This window comes from Haliotis rufescens, unplaced genomic scaffold (genome assembly GCF_023055435.1).
Source record: "Haliotis rufescens isolate VD_foot unplaced genomic scaffold, xgHalRufe1.0.p SCAF_21, whole genome shotgun sequence".
Classification (NCBI taxonomy): domain Eukaryota; kingdom Metazoa; phylum Mollusca; class Gastropoda; order Lepetellida; family Haliotidae; genus Haliotis; species Haliotis rufescens.
Window position 1 is genome coordinate 162,524 of NW_025963902.1, and position 21,390 is coordinate 183,913.

General features: G+C 43.0%; 1 protein-coding gene across 4 annotated transcripts in view; it reads left to right on the forward strand.

Moving 5' to 3' along the window:
- The window catches only part of LOC124141682 (E3 ubiquitin-protein ligase TRIM56-like), a 67,771-nt gene that overhangs the window by 42,109 nt on the left and 4,272 nt on the right, over positions 1-21,390 (forward strand). Inside the window, exon 1 of one of the 4 annotated variants that reach the window (XM_046509726.2) lies at positions 17,651-17,971. The exons of the other annotated variants lie outside the window; for them this stretch is intronic. Within the exon in view, the coding sequence (XP_046365682.1) occupies positions 17,916-17,971 (56 nt within the window). The 5' untranslated portion in view covers positions 17,651-17,915. Of the gene's footprint in view, positions 1-17,650; positions 17,972-21,390 lie in introns of those variants that run through there. 4 annotated transcript variants of the gene reach the window in all.

Below are 21,390 nucleotides of genomic sequence, written 5' to 3' on the forward strand. Positions count from 1 at the left end.
TTGATAAAAAGTGTGAGTTTAGAGGTACATTACTCGTGAGTCACCTGGCTCTTTCAACCAGTTTTATCTATCTTCCAAAATAGCTCTCCTTATAGTAAGCTATACCCCTACTTGACCCGCACGCAAGACCACACACTGTGGACTTTTAACGGTGGAGCAAAACTGCTTGTAAATGTATAATGTGATAAGGTCTTTTTTAGATTGAAACAGCCACCATTTTGTTTACTAGTAGATAGTACGTAGTACATCGTATTGGATGCCCTGTGTTGCCTAAAACTGAAAAACGTCATCAAAACTTCACTAGGCTGGAAAAAGTCGCCGAAACACTGCAAACATAAAGCCCAAAACACAACTGTGATACCCGTATCGAATACATCACCATCGGATAACCATTTCAAGTTTGTTTTCTTTTTAGCCACCCTCAAACATGGGTATATACTTTCATTGCATTGCAATTTATGTTTATTTCTATTTTTTCCATTTTTTTAAAACATTTATTGCTATAAACATTTAATGCGTGACATTTCATTGTTTTCAGTTGTCTCTATTGTGAACATTTGTTGAGAAAGGCAAATTGACAAGAAGCAAATTAAACATAGTGAGTGAGTTGGGTTTAACGCCGCTTTTAACAGTATTCAAGTTATAACACGGCATGTCAGCTTAGGGGGGAAAGCCCGAAGTGATGCAGGTCTCAGACGTTTACCACTTCGGTGAAACCCACAAGCACGGGTATGGTGCTGACAAACCTAGAAACATAATCGGGGCGAACCGGGATTCGAACCCACAATCATAGGTTTCAGGCGTGCCTAAGGGACGCAACTCTGCACAACGAATCGCGGCGCCTTAGACGACTGTGCCACCCATGCCCCCAAATTAAACATAGAACATTAATTAGTGACTACACGTTTCATTGTTTTATAAATCGAAAGTAAATTCCATCAAACGTGATCTCCATGTAAATGCCAAGTTCCGATTATTAGAAAGACAGAGATGCAAAAGTGTCGGTGAATTTTTTGTATCCGGCACAAACATTTACCTCAGCGATGAACAGACACCTACTAACCCTCAATGACAGAACTGCAGGACATACTCACCCTTATCGTGAACACCTAGTGTCATCACTGATTTTCAGTGATCCATTCATATCATTTTCACCGCTATTTAGCCTTTTACGGCCAAAGGATTCTGTTTCGGCGGATAATCGGGACTGATTACTCTCTGGCGTCGAGGTTGTATATGCACATTCTTCGTTTGCCTTAGTGTAAGCATGTTCAACGTTTAAGGCCATTTTTGAAAGACTTTCTCAGCATTGGTTGTTAGTTTCACGAACAGACGCTACTAACCATATTGTACTGTGTGCCAATTCTTGGTAAATACGGTATCCCGAACACCCGGTGTCCTCAATATATGTTTATCGAGAATGTATGTTCTTGCTTGTTTATTTAGATAACTATGATACCATTAAGGTGCTGACGTGTCTGATGTTATAAGCAAATTTACATTTTAACAAAACTAACTTACAGGAAATTAGTTCAACAACCGCGATATCAATTGTGATGAGTCAGCATGAATTTTTTCAAAGTTAAACGAAACTGCACAAAGCGTCTAGCTATTCTTAGTGCGCATCCTCCCTGACCCTGTTCCCATGCTCTCTCGGTCCCAGGTATCAGCTGAGCCCGCATCACCTAGTCGATACCATCTGCAGCCAGCGACGCCTTACTTTCTCGTGGAGATATCACCAGCAGTATTTCACATGCTAACACTGCTAGATTCATCACTAGGGAAGTCAGTCCGTCCCTTCTATAGCAGGTAATCCACGATGGTGAGATAACGTTGCTGCTTCTGAGGCTACGTGCAGGATGTCATTGTAGATGACGCAGGAATAGACATGGGGACTTTAATTTAGACGCCGTTGTAGATAATAATGATGACGATGATGATAATAATGTTTTTGTAAAGGCGACTAACGGGATCGGGTGGTCAGGCTCGCTGACTTGGTTGATGCTTGTTATCGTATCCCAATTGCGTGGATCGATCCTCATGATGTCAATCACTGGATTGTCTGGTACTGACCGCCGTCTAATAGCTGGAATATTGCTTAGTGTGGCGTTAAAGAATACACATGCTAATAAATAATAATGATGATGATGATGATGATGATGATGATGATGCGTATTAATGATGCCCCAAGTGCACAGCCTCAGCATGCTCAAAGCGCTACATTATTTGCAATATGGACATAGACACGGGTGCATATAGACGTCAATGTAGGCGACGCTGGAATAGAAAAGGGCAAATGTAGACGTCATTGTAGATGACGCTGGAATAGACACGGGCAATTGAGACGTCATTGTAGATGACGCTGGTAAAGACAGGGGCTACAACAATAGACATTGGTTCTTTGCACCTCATGGTAGTCGAGTTTACGTTTGGGTGTAGTGATTGTGTTTACGCGGTGGTCTTACATATATTGTTTATAAGTTCGTTAAATGCATTTGAAGGCAATGTGTGTACTTTTAACATGCTATGGTCTTATTGACGTTTACTAAAGCCATATAGGTAGGTAGCTGTGTTATATTATATCAAGGATGTGTCACAATTTTGTTAGGAAGTTAACGTTCGAGCTCATGAATTTCGAGGTTACAAATATGTAAACAAGATTCCGAAGAATTGTCTAACATTGTACATAAGTATTTCTTATCTGATATAGAAAAACAAACCCATATCAAAAATGAAAATGAAAAAACTACATGCTTCGAAATAACATGGAACCTTGCTGACTCCTGTCAGTCGGCCACAGTCTATGATAAGGGGTTTGATCTCTTTTTCTTAGTTTTGGTACGGACGGAAATTCAAAATGGCTGCCATGCACGAAATGTCAGTCTTGTGTGTTCTTCTGAAAATAAGACCCCGTATACATTAGCCAATAAACATTCCTGGATATACAGCTATTATTAGCAGGCATAAGTCTACACCTTGAGCCGAACAGCTGCTGCAGATGATATGGCGTTACCTACTTCTTGGTCTCGCTGCTCAGACGAGAATTACAGACAGGGCGAGATTGGCGAGGTCTTCACGACCGTTGTACTGTGTACATGCATGTGAACGTGTGTTGTCACGGGATCTGTTGTCTGAAAACCACAGCATTGCAGTTTTTGTTCCACTGAGTATTGCATCTTCGTATGGACTCCTTGGTAACGGCTACTCTGGTAACCGCGCTGGTAACAGGGGCCATGTTTGTGTGAGACGGTTTCCCCGTGTAATGGCGGTACATAATGTTGGCATATTGAGTATGAGTGAGTTAAAATTTAACGCCTCTTCGGCATTATTCCAGCAATAAAGCGATGAGAACAAGTATATATCTACAGATCACCGGAGTATAAACCGGCTTGTTGATAAAGTCGGGTATCTTTCAGAATGAAAGACGTATATTGCGATTTCATTTGCGAGATTTCAGTAAAGTGAAACCACGAGACTTCACGAGATACATTTCCATCAATTTTATATCATTCATTGATAAGGTAGCAGATTAGGTTTTGAAGTTAACTCGTCGTATTAGCAAATATTCTCGACGTCAAAGAAATGAAAAGAAGACCTCTGATAGTTCTGATAAATCAATCTGGACTCAAGAGCAACAGAAATCCGTCAGCGATAAGGTGGAGACGATGACGTCACTTCCGGAGCGACGGTAAATGGATCCATGGTATATATCGTAAATCGAAGGGAGAAAAATCCTATATCTTCCTTAATATTTCAAAGAGATAACAAAGTAGTAACTTTCGAAATATTGTTGGTTGTTTTTTAACTGAGGCAATGACTACTCAACTTGTCCGCGCTTACGTCATGGGTTTATACGTTCCGGGGGGCGGTCGGGTAGCCTAGTGGTTAAAGCGTTCGCTCGTCACGCCGAAGACCCGGGTTCGATTCCCGACATGGGTACAATGTGTGAAGCCCATTTCTGGTGTCCCCCGCCGTGATATTGCTGGAATATTGCTAAAAGCGGCGTAAAACCTCACTCACTCACTCACTCACTTATACGTTCCGGGTTTTGGACCTCATTTGTTATGGACATCCCGGTGTTCTGAGATCATTCCTTCTGGGCGACACGGTGCTTGACGTCATGGCATATTGTTGTTTCATGCACGTGGGTCGTCATGTGTTTTGGTAGTCCAAGATTTTGGATGTCATGTGTTTTGGGCCTCCTAGATTTTGGACGTCATGTGGTTTAGGCGTCCTAGATTTTGGACGTCATGTGGTTTGGGCGTCCTAGATTTTGGACGTCATGTGGTTTGGGCGTCCTAGATTTTGGACGTCATGTGGTTTGGGCGTCCTAGATTTTGGACGTCATGTGGTTTGGGCGTCCTAGATTTTGGACGTCATGTGGTTTGGGCGTCCTAGATTTTGGACGTCATGTGGTTTAGGCGTCCTAGATTTTGGACGTCATGTGGTTTGGGCGTCCTAGATTTTGGACGTCATGTGGTTTGGGCGTCCTAGATTTTGGACGTCATGTGGTTTGGGCGTAATGTCTTTTTGACGACGGATAAGGAAACCCGAGTATAAACCAGCATGCTTCTATTTTAGACCGGGTGTTTGTTTTCTGAGAAAATTCAACTTCTCCCTATGGACAGTTTCAACGACTAAGTATTTACTTTCATAACACGACAAGTATTAACCAACACAACAGTTTGAAAACATGTACGGAAGTATTGTCAACTTAGCCACTGTCAACTAGGCCACTGTCAACTAAGCCACTGTCAACTAAGCCACTGTCAACTAGGCCACTACGAGAATCGGTCCCCAGCAACCCGTGCTTGTTTCAAGAGGCGGCTGACGTGGATCGAGTAGCCAGGCTGACTTGTCTGATTGTTGTCACCATGCCTTGACAGCTAGATAGTTGCTCATACTTTCCGTCACTGGTTTGCTAGATCCAGACTCTATTATTTACTATTATTTGAATGTGGCGTTAAACAGTCACTCATTCAGAGGAACGGTTCCCCCCTGATGAAAAATATATTTTTCAAACTTTGCTCCACTTTCGTTGTGTATCACGTGACTCCACCGTGATTTACACCGGCTTCCGGCAATCCTCTCTGGCTGGATGACGTCACGCGCAGAGGAGGTTCAAAGGGTGTTCCCCAGTGCTTCTGATCTTATCTCAGCTTCTGATACCGTCGAGTGGTTTGACCCGAGGAAGGTGTAGTTTTAGACTGAACATATGATAGTTTGTTTTGAAAAAAAGCTCCCCAGCCTTTACTACGTAATTTGAATTTCAAAATCTCAAAACAACCCGTGTCATTTTTGAAAGTGTGTTTTCGAGCGCTATGTCCACAAATTCCATTTGGTTTCTTCCTTTTGCGTAGTTTAATGCACACAAATGCCTTATTTATTTGGAGATACATTAACGACATCTGCAACACGAAAACATACAAAGGGAAATAACCCATACCCAATATTAATTAATCCGGGTGGATGGGGTGGCCTCTTGGTTATTGCGTTCACCCATCACGCCAAGGTCGGGGTTCGATTCCCAACATTGCACGAAACCAGTTCTTGATGTTGCCCACCTCGATACGATTCTAATATTACTACAAGCGGCGGAAAACCATACATTAATGCGGACATTTGTGTAACCGGACGCTTTCACTTCAGCCCGATACCGTCCGGGTTAACGGGGCTCCACTGTAGTCTACCTTCCATATATGGAAACAGAAACGAGACCGACCTTACTACAAGTGTACAGTCAGTGCAGCCAACCATCAGCTTTAGACCCGTGGAAAAGAATCAAGTCTGGATAATATAGGATTAATATTTGGCCCTCGTCGACTTATTGGGGTATTTAGGTATTATGTGGGGATCGCGGGAACGCCAACAGATAATGCTACAACAACTTAGCACCACGTTGGAAACACGTGTAGGTAATATTGTTTTTATCACATTAGTGCGTTATTTCACGTGGAAATACATATTGTTTGTGGGTTCATCTGTACGCTTAATGTGGTTGATGGAGGTTAGAGACCTATCATTAATCAGTTAATGATAAATAATTCATCAGTTATTAATAAACAATATCGAAGAATCATATTCATGATAACTTCCAATCTGCTGATACATTTCCCTGCAGCTTAGATCATAGTACAGTAAACTACGGTTATAACGAACTCAAAGGGACTACTAATTTTAGTTCGTTATAGCCGTAATTCGATATAAACATATATACAGCATAACTACAGCATATTGTCGGGACTAAAAACTTAGTTCGTTATATCCGTTAGTTCGTTATAAGCGTGTTCGTTATAACCGTAGTTTACTGTATTTAATTAGGGGATAAACCTACTGTGTTTTGAAATTTGACGTAGGCCCAATGTGGAGTAGACACCTCTTATTTAAATCTGGAACCGAGCGCTTTAGATATGCCTTCGATTTTAAGACCCAGCGTGTAATAGAGGATATATCGATACGTTTTACAGTTCCTATGGGTGATCGATCGGCAGCCATTTTTTTAATCGATATGTAGGCTATCAATGAAGTCATGCGCACGTTTTCTGTGTGAAAAAGGCTTTATGTATTTAAAAGGGGTTTCCGTAACAAAAAGGAAACCTCCAATCAGAATCAAGCATTCTTCGTGGTAGAATACGGGATAGTCTGTACCTCATAGCACCTATTGTTTTGTTACCTGCCTATGGTACTGCGATACGACGTTTGACTTATCTCTGGGCGTATCGGTTTGATGTGGAGGTCGTAGACGTTGACCGATTTAGTGAATCCCACGAGCACGTTTCAGTAATGAGATATCAATGGTAATAAGAGGTTCGAACCCGGATTTCGAACAACAATCATCGAATCCTGGTACTGCTAAGGGACGCAACCTAGCACAACGAATTGCGGCGAATGAAATAACTTGGATCCCGTGCCCTTCAAATCAGTGTAGGGCATGACATAGCATCTGTATGATACTGTGTCAGTCGGCTGATAATCCTGCAAGATGTATGTAACTGTATATACTACATATACTTTTTAGCGTTTCTCATCAATCATATTACCTGTCTGACAAGTAGCGGATGCTTATAGCGTTAACACTGAAGATGTATGCAAAAATCAAGGTCACTGTTTATTTTTGTCACATACAGTTTGTAGAGATAATTGACGCTTCGTCCTTGAAGCATTTTTAGACGCATTGTGTTTTGTCACAGGATGTCAGGCCACATCGTTAGCGCAGTCTAGCCGTTTACTGTCTACTGTCTACTGTCTAATATGTTCGTGTGCCTATTCCCCAGCATGGTGTCGTGCACGGTGCCCATGGACCTGCTGATGCCACAATGTACCAGATGTCTATCAGCTCCTATCACGGTCTTTGTGCTGTTACTTGCCTTGCTCTTCGATATTCACTGGCATCTTCTAGTGACACACTGAACCTACAAAGGAACTGTGGTATAGTCTCAATATCACGTGACTGTGTCCCATTGGGGTTGCCTGTCAGCGGATCAACTCATTAATATTCATGACCCGAACACCGGAAGTACACAGTAAAAAAAGCGTTTCAATGAGGATGTAAACGCAAAAAAGACATGTTTAGATCAAAACATGTTTAGGAATTTTTTTAAATTCTAAACGGAATATACATTTGGTGTGTGTATCGTAACACGTTTAGGGTCTAAACATGAAATGATGTATCGTCAAACATCACCTAAACACAACCTCCCCATTATCTAAACATATTTATAATTGTAACATGGTTTAATAACTAATAATGTTCACAATCCTAGCATGTTTAGTGTTTGAACACGTTTAGAATTTAAACATGTTTTATCATGTTTAGAGTTACACCTACTTAGAATTTAAACATGTTTACGACAAAATGCATATCATTATGTATTATCCTAATTACCTACACGTGTTTAGAATTTAAACATGTAATTATTTACACTAAATACAGTGCATATAATTGGGCATTAATTCAAATGTATAAGAATGATGTATAATATTCTTTGTGCCAATCAGATTCACAGGCAGTTGCATGACGCTTTTACAACCAGGACTTACACCGAACTTGCCGTGTGGGTTTCGGGTTTCCATCTGCCTATACTTGATTGTATGTGCGCCGTGTGGGGCGGTGCTCATGGCATCAATCACTTGTTTGTCTGGTGTAGTGCGTCGTTTACAACAAATAGACTTATTATGTCAGTCAAAGCATGGTCTAACATGTCCGTAACGTTTTTTGTTCAAAGATGAGTCAGGTGTTGAGCCGCGAAATCCCATGTTTGAATTCGGATTTCTCTCGGATTATTTTCAATATTCTCTGTACACTTGTCGACCTATTCATGTCCTAATATCAACAAATTCGTGTCAGCTTAATCGCATCAAAATCCAAATTTTCAAAATATGATTTGAGGGGCGATGTATCATAATTATTGGTCCCAAAGCAGCTTAAATCTGCTGTGTCATCTCATATTTGAAATTATTACAGATTTTCAACGACCTGTGTTTTGACACGGTGCCAAACTTACGTGCTATATAACACTTACGTCAGACATGTTTCACGGGGCTCCCGTACAGGGTTGACCTTTATCTTATCAACGCCCCTCCCTCCTTTTAGTCACTGCGGGGAGCTCGGGGATGCTTGAAAAGTTCATGTTTTTTTCGTAGACGGTTAGGAAACACACTGTCTCTCTTGAATTCAAATTGAACAGTTTAACATCTTGTGTGTCATTACCTCAGCTTGACTCGTGTGTCTTGGTTCTTGAACTTTATAACTCCCATTTTGGGGGGGGGGGGGGGCCCATCTTGTTTGAAATGTCATTACTGGATTCATTGTTGGCATATCGGCATTTATCGACCAGACGGTCACAGCAACGCTCGGCGTGAAGAAGCTAATTCCAGGTTAACATAGATGCATACCCTTGTTCAGGCTGCACTGAAGGAAACGTCCACGAATGTGTGGTAATTCAGTCTTCCTAATGAGCAAGTCCAGATATGTGAACAGTACATATGAAGACCCCAGTCTCTCAAAGTGACAACTTGTTCTTATTATTTTCATTATCTAGAAATTATGATTTAAACTATTGATTAATGCCTTAGAGACTTGTGCAAGTCTACTAGATGCCTGGCACTCTACTTCAAAGACATTGGCTGTTGGGGTAGCCTGGTGGTTAAAGCGTTCGCTCATCACACCGAGGACCCGGGTTCGATTCCCCATCTGGGTACGATGTGCGAAACCAATTTCTGTTGTCCTCCGCGGTGATGCTGTAATTGTGCTTAAAGCGGCGTAAAACCATACTCACTTACTCGCTCTCATGCAGGTTACGTAGGTAAACATATCGGAAGTATTCAGATGTGACCGGAGAAGGCCTGACAAGGACCTTGAAATGAAAATATGAAAACTAAAACAACACCCCAGCATGACACGTAACAACAGCCTGAGTAATTAACAACAAAAACAACATTGTGTGTTAGCGTACATTATCGCTTGGGTGAGTGAGTCAGAGCAGCTGTATGTCACGTGTAACAGCAGTAGGCGATGTTTCCTTGTCTTACATATGCCCCGTGTCTATTGGCATCCGGCAATGTGTTTTACACATGAGTTATTCTAATGTTACACGCCTCTCCTCTCCTCTCCTCTCCTCTCCACTTTACCCGCGCTCGTGGGTTTCACCAAGTAGGTAAACGTCTACTATATGCGCCTTTGGGATCCGCGCCGTGATGTTACTGAACAACTGATTAGAGCGGCGTTGAACTCTCACTAACTCACTAACTACTCCTTCAGTGTCAGACATACGGTAAGGCCTTGACAGGTTTAATTAATGTCTGATGTAACGGTATGTGTACGTAGTTGTTGTGTCAAACTGGGCACATTCGGTCAAAGTGATCTCAGCTACGACCATCCTCTGCTTAAACGTGGTCGTAGTGCTAAGGTAGCGTTGTGGAACGAGGCGCAAGGCCCACCTGTACAAAGAAATTCTCTTTGAATTGTAAGGCGATATATGTTCAAGAAATATCGCTAAGACAGACTCCTATACTCCCACATAGGTTTGCGACAGCACTAAAATCGCCTTGTGAGGACGGCGTGACGAGCGAACGCTTTAACCACTTCACTACCCGACCGCCCCGAGTAAAAGGCGACTATGCTTGTCGAAAGAGGCGACTAACGGGATCGGGTGGTCAGGCTCGCTGACTTAGTTGATGCATGTCTTCGTATCCCACTTGCGTGGCGCAATGCTTATGACATCAGTCACTGGATTGTCTGGTCCAGACTCGATTGTTTACAGACCGCCGGCATATAGCTCGAATATTTCAGAGTGCGGCGTTAAACAAAAAACAAACAAGACGTGATGTATACCGGTCTGAACCATGTTAGTGTTAACAAGAAGACTTCCGTAGTGTGCTTCGGTAACCTTTTTATTAACGTATTGACATTATCTCACGTTTTTGTTTTCTTTGACCTTACCGATTCTTGCATCGTTCAAGATTCAGTGCATCTTACATGTGTCTTGATGCACACTCCTTCTCGAGTGTGTTCCAGATGTTTTGTCAGTCGAGTTTCAAGTTCTGCTAAACGACCCATCCTTCCTGCCCTCTTGGCCAATCCTCATTGCCAGTGGTCGCGTAGCAACCTATTTTGTTCCCTGATGCCGACCAACGTGTCAGTATGTGTTCAGTGGAGCGGACCCGTGGAGATCCGTGTTAAAGTTGGTCTTCAGACCATGCTTGTCGTACGAGGCGACTATGCTTGTCGTAAGAGGCGACGAACGATGTATGTCATCGTATCCCAATTGCGTTGATCCATGCTCATGATGTCAATAAGTGGACTGTCTGGTCCAGACTGATTATTTACAAACCACCGTCATATAGCTGGAATATTGCTGAGTGCGGCGTTAAACAACAATCAATCAAACAAACAAACCAGTCGAGTGTTGCCTCCGTGTCCTTCGCATGAACAGGAAGTGTTGCTGTAGTTGTCACACCGTCACTAACAGCTGACTCACATAGTTCCACCTCTCCTCACCAGGCTTCAGAACCTTTGACAATGGTTAAGGAAGGACATGCGCATCTGTTTGGCGAACACCTGGTGTCATCAATGCAATGAGTGTTGAGCGTGGGTGTCGCTTCCCCTCTCGCCATGTGTTACGAGGATGTGCAGGAGATACACGTTGGGATAACCCGAGGACTGGGACGTCTTCACCATGGTATCACAGCCTCTCAACAGCTGACAGCTCTGGAGCATCAGTGTCTTGGACCTGCAATGTCTCTCTGTGGACGTTTCACTTGTAGAAACCTCCGGATCTGATTCCTGTCAGAAACCTTACAGGACCATTATGACAGGGTCCGCCTTTAACACGTAGATTGTTTTTGGTCCCTTATTGTTTTTGGTCCCTTATTGTTCTTGGTCCCTTATTGTTCTTGGTGCACATTGTTCTAGGTCCCTTATCATTCTTGGTCCCTTATTGTTCTTGGCCCCTTATTGTTCTTTGCCCCTTATTGTTCTTGGTCCCTTATTGTTCTTGGTCCCTTATTGTCCTTGGTCCCTAATTGTTCTTGGTCCCTTATTGGTATGGGCCCCTTATTGTTCTTTGTCCCTTATTGTTCTTGGCCCCTTATTGTTCTTGGTCCCTTATTGTCCTTGGTCCCTTATTGTTCTTGGCCCCTTATTGTTCTTGGTCCTTATTGTTCTTGGTCCCTTATTGTTCTTGACCCCTTATTGTTATCTGTCTCTCTATTGTCTTTACTGGAACTTTACTTTGTGTCTTTATTATATCTTAATTGATATTAATTAATTCTATCCTCGTTACACAACGACCCGTGGGGAATCGGAGTATGAATATATCTACAGAGACCATTGGTAGTCTTAAGAGGTGGTCAGGCGGGGTGACTAAGTTGATGGCCTGACATCGTATCCCGACAGGCCGTTGCTCATAATATCAATCACTGGTTTATCTGGTCCATACTCTTATATTTACAAGCTACTGTCATATACCTTGAATATCGGTAGTGTAACGTTAAAGAACAAACAAAACAAACAATATTATTCTTCAGCAAAACTTAAATAGTTTTTATTTCTCTTGATCTGTGCTTGTTATCGCTAGGATCGCCACGCAATGTGTCATCTGTGTTGACTGTGTGAGGTACAAGTTGACTCCGCATCGTCAACGTTAAACCAATGCAGGGGCCACCTTCTTCATAGGGACATCCTTGTTCGTCCATTGATATCGTGAGGTATCCTTCCCTGCGGAACATTCAAGAATCACCACACCATACCTGTCCACTCATCCATCGCCCCCTGCGTGGAAGTCGTTGTGTTTACAACGAGAACCACCACCTTCTGTCGACACATCATCAGCGGAATATTCTCCCCGTGTTCAGTATTTATTGTTCCAATGACTCTACAATGAACTTTCCCAACGCCTACAATGCAGCCAATACTGAGGAACTAGCTTCCTGGAAGTCTTTGATGAACCATTCCTGGCGTGGAGGAATGTCCACACCTGCGGAACATCACCTGTACTCGCCGAATCACTCTTGTAGGGTAGATTGACGTTCCCAGGTAGAAGCATATTTGCCGCACCCTTTCGAGCGAACTACAACAGCTTTCAATGCTGATGTCAGCGGTAACGGCATGGCTCCTGGCCTCGCGTGGTGGATCGCTGCACCCTTCCACACATGAACTTAACACCACAGATGTGAGATATTGACAGTGGCGCATTGGTTTGTCTTTGAAAATGACACCTGGTTTTGATATCAGCCTAATTAAGGATAGCGTTTTAGGACTCCCGATACTTGATTGGTTTCCATTACATCACCCATCTTCATATGTTGCTTTGCATCTGGAATATTCACAGGATACAGCATGATCGAGAATGAATCATATTTAACTTTCGTTTTTTAGTAACCCCTTACGAGGGAATTTTCAGTGAAATTGTACTGCCACTTTTTGTCAATACTAGACAGTCTCCATGGTCTAGTGGTAGAGCGTACGCCCGGAGAGCGGAAGGTCCGGGGTTCGAAACCCGGCCGCGTCATACCAAAAGACGTTATAGGATGGTACTTGTTGTTACCCTGTCTGGCGCTTGGCATTAAGGGGCTAAAAAAGGACTGGTCGGCTCGGAGTCAGTATACTGTGTCTGAGCGGGGTATTCATGTTAAACTGCGGCATGGTATCTCAGTGAGCTAATACTATAAAATCGGCATCAGTCCGGACTAGTACAAGCAGCTATATAAGTGCAATAGTCTTGGACGCGACGTTAAACCCCATTTCCCCTCACCTCACCTCACCTCTTGTCAATTCTAAACGAAAAAGTCTTGCATTTGATGACAATGAAGAGGGATCAGACATAGAAAATGGTATTTCCGGGTTTTCAAGTTCTTTACAGAGCAGGACATGATTACCCTTTTCGCGAACACCTGGTGTCATCACCGAGTGTCAGTGGTCCATACATATAAGTTTCATCGCTATTTTGCCTCTTACGCATAATGGAATCTGCTTCGTCGGATAACGGTTAATCATGGCGTAGACGTTTTATGGTACAGTCCATTTCTGGGCAATATGTTACAAGTCGTTCTCGTCTTTCTACAACAAATTCAAATAAACAAAGGGCTTGCTTCATCTGATAGTCACTGTGTAAACATGCCCTCCACCAAGTCTCAATCACTAGTGTTGCACTAAAGTGCAAAGTACTCCCATCTATTTTAACCTTCAACAGCATGTACTACAGAGCTGTTTTAGTGGTGTAATGTGCTGGTTCCAGTTCTTGAATCCTACTGAAGGAAGGGGTTCTCGGATGACGTCACTCACAGGTGCTAGGGGATTATGTCTTGTATTACACGTGCTTCCCTTGGTGTCATGGTGACACTAGCTGCACGAGGTGCTAACTGTTTTGACTGTAGTGTGATTATTATGCCATATAGTCTGGTGTTGTGTTACTTGGGAACGAGATGTCCATAGTGTCTTGGTGGTATTTTTAGAAAATTTCGAGTTTTATCCGAACGTTGCAAGAATTAATACAGCTGCTGGGGATTCGTGATGGATCACAGCGCTCATTAATGCTCTCACGTGGCAGTTATAGCTATCCTGGTGAACAGGTCTACATGTGGACAAGCACTGCATGCCACAGCGCTCAGGAACAAGTTCATGGACCTGGTTAGTTTACCTATGCCCTGTACGGCGCCATCCTCAGATGACATCTGCCGGATTGTAAGTGGTTCGAACGCCCTGGGCCCGGGTAATTTGGGAAGCTGAGCTAACTTGATTCGAGTCATTCCAAACCCGTGTTTATTTGCTGACACAAATACTATCAACCTTTTGGATAACGATGGGACAATGTATCGGTTTTATCCTTTACAATATTATTAGACAAGTGAAATTGGTCATCACTTCGTAGTAATTTGTCCATCTCCCTCGGTATTTGATGGGCAAGCTGAAGTAATAGATTCGTTGCTTCTGTCATTAAATTTCCGATTATGGAAAATATATTAAATACTTTTGGATATTAGGAATTTTTTTATATAATAACCTGTTCCTGAAATGCTGGAAATATAATAGTTTCTCCACTGGGTGTTCTGAAGAACCATGTACTGAGAGTTAAAAATAAATCGATTTGGCGCTTCTTCTCAGAGACATATAATGCATGTCATGAAACGCTTCTTACAAATCTGTCTCAAGATAAATGTTTTTAAGCTGGGTTACAATATACGAACTTTTCCTACGCCATGCGTGTGGAATAAATAGTTTTTTCTTTTTTTCTTCTAAAAGCCAATGCAGGTCTAGGTCATAAAAAACAACTCTAGCTTCCTTGATTCCACAAAACGAAACCAGATGGGAAAGGTTCCACTGAAAAACAATAATTTTAAGAAATGGTTTTCCTAGACTATGTATAAGTCTGTATACGAGCTGGACGAGATCCATATATGGAACCAGTGTTTTATGAAGATGTAAAGTAATGATGAGTGTACGAGCAATACGTTTTAAAATATTTATACATTACAACCGACACGAGAGTGTGCGGCTGTCTTCTCACTGCGGTGTAACAGTAACAGTCCAAGCTGGGAATCCCGTCAGCACACACTGAAGAAACCCAAATATTTTGGCACCTCTGTGAGTAGTTCCCCACTTGATGAAGTAGCGGAATATGAATCATGTGAGACTGGACATGATGGGTACATCAGGGAGCGGGACGACCAGCCAGTGTACCGCGGTACAGACTGGACATGACGGGTACATCAGGGAGCGGGACGACCAGCCAGTGTACCGCGGTACAGGCTGGACATGACGGGTACATCAGGGAGCGGGACGACCAGCCAGTGTACCGCGGTACAGGCTGGACATGACGGGTACATCAGGGAGCGGGACGACCAGCCAGTGTACCGCGGTACAGGTTGGACATGACGGGTACATCAGGGAGCGGGACGACCAGCCAGTGTACCGCGGTACAGGCTGGACATGACGGGTACATCAGGGAGCGGGACGACCAGCCAGTGTACCGCGGTACAGGCTGGACATTACGGGTACATCAGGGAGTGGGGCGACCAGCCAGTGTACTGCGGTACAGGCACCTTGTGTACATTTGTGTGGTCGGCAGGTTCCTCCTCGTCGTGTCTCTCTCTGTTGTAATCTGGCCACGTTGCCGGATTGTGCACACTGTGTGGAAATTGTATATGCAATGTGTGTACGAATCACCTGGATTGGTAGGTGACAACTTGAATCACCTGTATTCAGATCTGATGACTTGAATCCCTTTGTATTCAGATCTGATTACTTCAGGGGCGGTCGGGTAGCCTTGTGGAATATTGCTAAAAGCGGCGTAAATCCAGACTCACTCACTCTGATTACTTCAATCCCTTGAATTCAGATCTGATTTCTTCAGTCACCTGGATTCAGATCTGAGTAATTCAATCCCTTGAATTCAGATCTGAATACTTCAATCTCTTGGATTCAGAACTAAGTACTTCAATTCCTTGTATTCAGATTTGATTACGTGAATCATCTGGATTCATATCTCATTTCTTGAATCATCTAAATTCACAAACCATTAACTGAATCACCATAATTACCTTGCATCATTTGATCAATTGAATCAGTAACTTGATTCTTATAATTATTTGGTCGAAATCCTGGCGGACAACATGGTCTAAACAGGGCGTATGTTTTCTTGGAATAATTCAGGTTTGACCTATTTCGCTGACCTCATTTCCATCAGATGTCCTGATGACCTGATTCAGAGTCTGGTGTGGTACAGACTGTTGAGACTTGAGACGCACGGGTGCCTCCCTGTCTGGTGTCAGACTCGACACAGCGGTGTCCAGGTAAACATAACCACCTCCTCCACCAACACACACCGACATGATCCACAAACTAGCCAGGCTGATCACGTGATTCAAACCACGTGATACCAAAGTCATGTGACCTGCTACTAACGTCCATAGGGACAGACAATCTTTGATATACCCACGAGAACAGTTACATTAAAAAGCGATATCCTTCAAGTTTAACTTAGAATACGGTGGCAGGGTGGGTATTCTCCCCCACCCAAAGTGTAAGTGGAAGGTGTTGGCTAGCGTGGGGGAGATGAGGACACATGGTGCACTTATCTCCCATTTATGCCGTTATTTGGGGGGCACGGGTGGCTCAGTCGTATAAGGCGCCTCTAGTTACACGACAGAAACCTGTGGTCATGGGTTCGAATCCCGGTTCTATGTTTAATTAGGGGGCATGGGGGGCACAGTCGTCTAAGGAGCCGCGATTCGCTGTGCAGAGTTGCGTCCCTTGGGCACGCCTGAAACCTATGATTGTGGGTTCGAATCCCGTTTCGCCCCAATTATGTTTCTAGGTTTGTCAGCACCATACCCGTGCTCGTGGGTTTCACCGAAGTGGTAAACGTCTGAGACCTGCATCACTTCGGGCTTTCCTCCCACATTATGCTGACACGCCGTGATATAATTGTAATACAGCGGTCTTAAACCTAACTCACTCACTCACTCAAGATATGGTTTCCAATGGATCCAGGATATTTATCATAATAGAATGAGACATCAATACCCTCGATAATCAAGGATGGCACAACGTCTGGGGGGTTACTTTTACATTCTAGAGAAATGAGTTGTACCGATGGGGTTTAAAGTCGCGTTAAGGTTTTCTGCACTTAAATTGCGTGTATAGGAAGAGACTTGAAGTTTAGAAGTTTTTCCTGGCGTGACCCCCATGACATGACCCGGATGAAGACATCCAGCGATTGTTTGTCAGTGTCAGAACATTAATATGGACTCCAGAATGCCCCTCTATTTATAGTGAACTATGGCAAATGAACGTCAGTAAACACTGAACGTAACGCACTGATCACATTAGACGTTTGTTTTGAATTCATATACTTCGCATCAGGGTCAGCGAACGAATCCCCGCAACGCCTACCACAAACGAAGCATGAAGCTCGTCTGATACCCATCCTTGTCAAGCTTGTCAGATGCCTCTACCCCTGACTCAGTGATGGGCATCCCCCTGTATGATAAGATATACAGTATATATCTAAACCCGTAACTCATTCTTCTCCCAGCTCGGTAAGTGTCTGACATCTCCGATACAAAACCGTAGCCACTGGTCTTTCTCGGCTGTTCCATCTTGCACCCTGAAGCTGCCAATTTTACGGTACCCCCGCCCGGGTTATCTATCTGGTGTATTCCCGCGCTCACATCTCGTGCAACCAGACGCGCAGTCGGGGGACGGGCGTGAGGAGGACCAGGTCTATATATTCGCCACTAACTGTACATCCGGACAGAGGGTCGCGCTTCTAGTGCTACAAAGTATTAGAAGACAATTAGTGAAGTTTCTACAAAGGATACACAGTTTCCCGCAACTCCTGCTAGAACCTATTTCTGATGGTGCTGGTTCGATGTGTGATATATGTTGGTACTTCTCTGTGGAATAATTCCAAACGATGAATACCATGTCTGTTGACGATACTGATTTAATTGCCAAGATCGGACGAAAGAGGTAGGTTTTTATTCCTTAGAATACTGATATTTCAAACGTAATTCAAATACGTTACTTCCCTGTCGAACAAATTAATATCATTATTTATGCTTATGTCTGAGCCTTGGCGGGCCTCAGTTGAATTAATTATTTCATTGTTTAACTATATCTTTTCACATGAAATTTCCTTTACATTAATAATAAAAATTCAATCATCGTGGGTATTTCATTAATGCCAAATATGATATCACAAGTTGTTTACACTTGTTGTAAGTACTGGTAGAGAAACGGTAAAATCGTGTGTTTTCATTTACAAATATAAGTCGGGCGTTTATTAAGTCCAAAACAAATAAGATTATATGACTGAGAGTATTGAAATTTCAAAATGATTTCAAATCTTTTCTGTGACCAACCGATTTTTAGTTCAGTATTTGAACTCTCTGTGAAAGACGGTTCACTAATACTCACTGGAAACGTACTTATCACTGAACCAATGCCAGTGTCAGATAATGGTTTTTTCATTTCTGTAACCAGAGACCATGGTATCTTATGATAACCATTAAATAGCATAGCAACTCAATATGGCCCAAATATTAGCCTTATCATGATTGAGAAGCCCAATATCAAATATGTAGAGGAAAAACAGAGAGAAATCTGTTTCTTATCCGTCAAGTTAGTCATGTTTGTGTACTTAGGCCCCTAAGTTATGGCGGCGCGTGCGTGACGTCAGCACAGGTATATTCCGCGCGCGCAGGGCAAGCATCACGTGTCTCATGCGTCAGGGATGGTATTTGAAGTTCTCCACGGTGGAGGAATAACGGCTGGGTCTGTTTAGGGAGGAAATGCTTTTCGTTGATGACCTTTCTGCTTTTTTGTCAGAGATATCCTAAACTATTTATGTTGGTCATACAAGTCATATGAACAAACAGTGAACTTCAAATCTACGGTAGATCATGGTAGGTCATAATATGTTCAGCACAACCATTATTAATATTTCTGGTTGAACAAGTCGTCAAGGATATAGTCTTGAAAGAGTAGAATGAAGAATATATCTATCATGAAAACGTTTCCATGACGTCAAAGAGCGCCCTCTGGTGGTACCGAGTTCTCACCCCACCATCGGAGTCTTTGAGCTATAAAAAGATTTTCTTCACCCTGCCAATCTTTCTCTAAACATTCGCTGAGACTGAGTCATGACAAGCGTAACCAGTAAGAATAATACATATGCAGCATTGGGGCCAGGTGCTTCTGTGAATGGGGTGGAAACATGAATGGTTAACCATTTCCGATAAATAAATGACGTATTTAGATGATCGAGTGACAAGATATGCGGATGCTATTAACATGGTTCTCATCCATCGGTGCTGTATCACAAACTCTTTGTCCCATGCCAGTGCCTTGTTTCCAGAAACGCCAAACTCCACCCGCCTACTTAGTTGATCGTTTAGCTCGCCCACCCTCACGGGACGCCCCATTAAAAACTCAGCACTACCGACCTTAAAAAACAGACCTGGTTTTTACGTCGTTAGCCAATAGACCTTGTCTCTCCTATTTATATAGCATTTAGATTAAATATTAGCTGGAACCAGGTTAACCAGAAAAACACCAAAGCGTTCAGTCCCGTATTAGAGGTCGATTCTTTCCCTGATATTACAAATGTCTTACATACTTCCCTTACCGCACTCTTCACTAACTATTATCCGTTATTTAGGAAGACCCGACCGCTTGAGCCACCTGGTTACTCTTCCCTTGATTAAAACCCACACTGCTAGGAAATCATAAATCTCAGACCCCCGCTGCACCTTGCCCCGACTGCTTGCACACCGCGGAGAGAATACTCCGCATTCTTCAGCGGCCTGTAAGAACCCGCCCCGCGTTAATCAGGGGTCCGAGTCTCCTCTCCCCCCTCTTCCCGTCAGCGAGACCCGGAGTGGAAATAAACAACAATATATACAGTGTCCTCCGACCCCAACTTTATTTACAAACAACGTATACAACCGGTCGTCATGGGGAAGTTGTTGTTGTTCAACCATCCCCAAAGGGCAGATGTGTCTATCTATGACGTGTTTGACGCTCAGGGTACAGACACGTGCATGGGTTATGTATAAACTAAGTATCTACTTAAGAGATAGTTTTCTTCATTTAATCACGTGTCTTATGGCGTACCTAGCCTAATGTATGAAATATGACAAATCGACATATATGTCTATACAAATGTATTAATGTATTGACTTTCGCTCTCTCTCTCTCTCTCTCTCTCTCTCTCTCTCTTTCACACACACACACTCTCTCACACGCACACACTAACACACACACACACACACACACACACACACACACACACACACACGCACGCAGAGAGAAACTGTTTTCTGCCTAATGTATTTTGTTATAAAGTAAGTTACCCCTTTATCTATACACGAATATCAAATGTTTTAGTTGAATTATACAAGTATGTGTAGTAACATGTGGGCCATCGGACATACAGACACAAGACACAAGTAGACTGAATATTTAAATATATGAATATGACATTATCAGATTAGTAGACCTAAATCTTCAGAACTGTAAACTCTGTCAGATTAAGCTACAAGTCTGCCAAAGACCAAGAACCATGCGTTAAATACTTCCTCAACTGATACATATAGCCAGTCTATTGCAGGGGTCAAAGGGCATGTCAATCATGATATAACGGAACATTCATTCTGACTTCCCAAGGTCAACGATAGCTGCCATTTGTAATGGTCATCTGACACTATCCATCTTTAGTGCACGTGCGGTGACCCAAGTCTATCATCTGACCATTCTCTTATCCCCGTTCTCAAACACGAATGACATTTATTCCCAACGAATGCGACCAGCTAATGCATCAGTTACCAACAATAACAGGCATACCTTTGTAGCAAGCCTACAGTCTTTAACAGACAACGCTTTGGACATGCCATGAATTCCGGCTCTCCTCTCGCTATACAATCTACAGACAGACTGGCACTGCATAATGGTAATGTGAGACAGCGTTGGTGAAGGTCGTTGGGGCTGTGTTTCACACAGTTTTGTTCTGCGAGAAGCAATAGTGTTCATTGATAAGTCAGCGTTCAGTTCTATTCGCAGAACATCTGGTTCTGTAGTACCTGCCTGCACGGTTGCCTAGTTACGCAACTCCAATGTCAGAAAGTCCACGAGCTGACGATGTTTGAGGGATGATTATGAGAGGTTATGTTTTATGCATGTAAGCCATACTGTCAGGATGGATAACTCATACCTCTATCTTGAAAAAGGTTTTCCATACAACTTGTGTTTTGTCGTCAGCAGTTATTTTAGATCTGTTCCCACCAGACTCGCGGTGTATCTACATCAACACCGCTTACAAAGCTCCCCTGATTGTAAGGCGTGTTGTAGCCTTGCTGAAAGGCTGAACTGAAATATAAGTCCACGGTTGT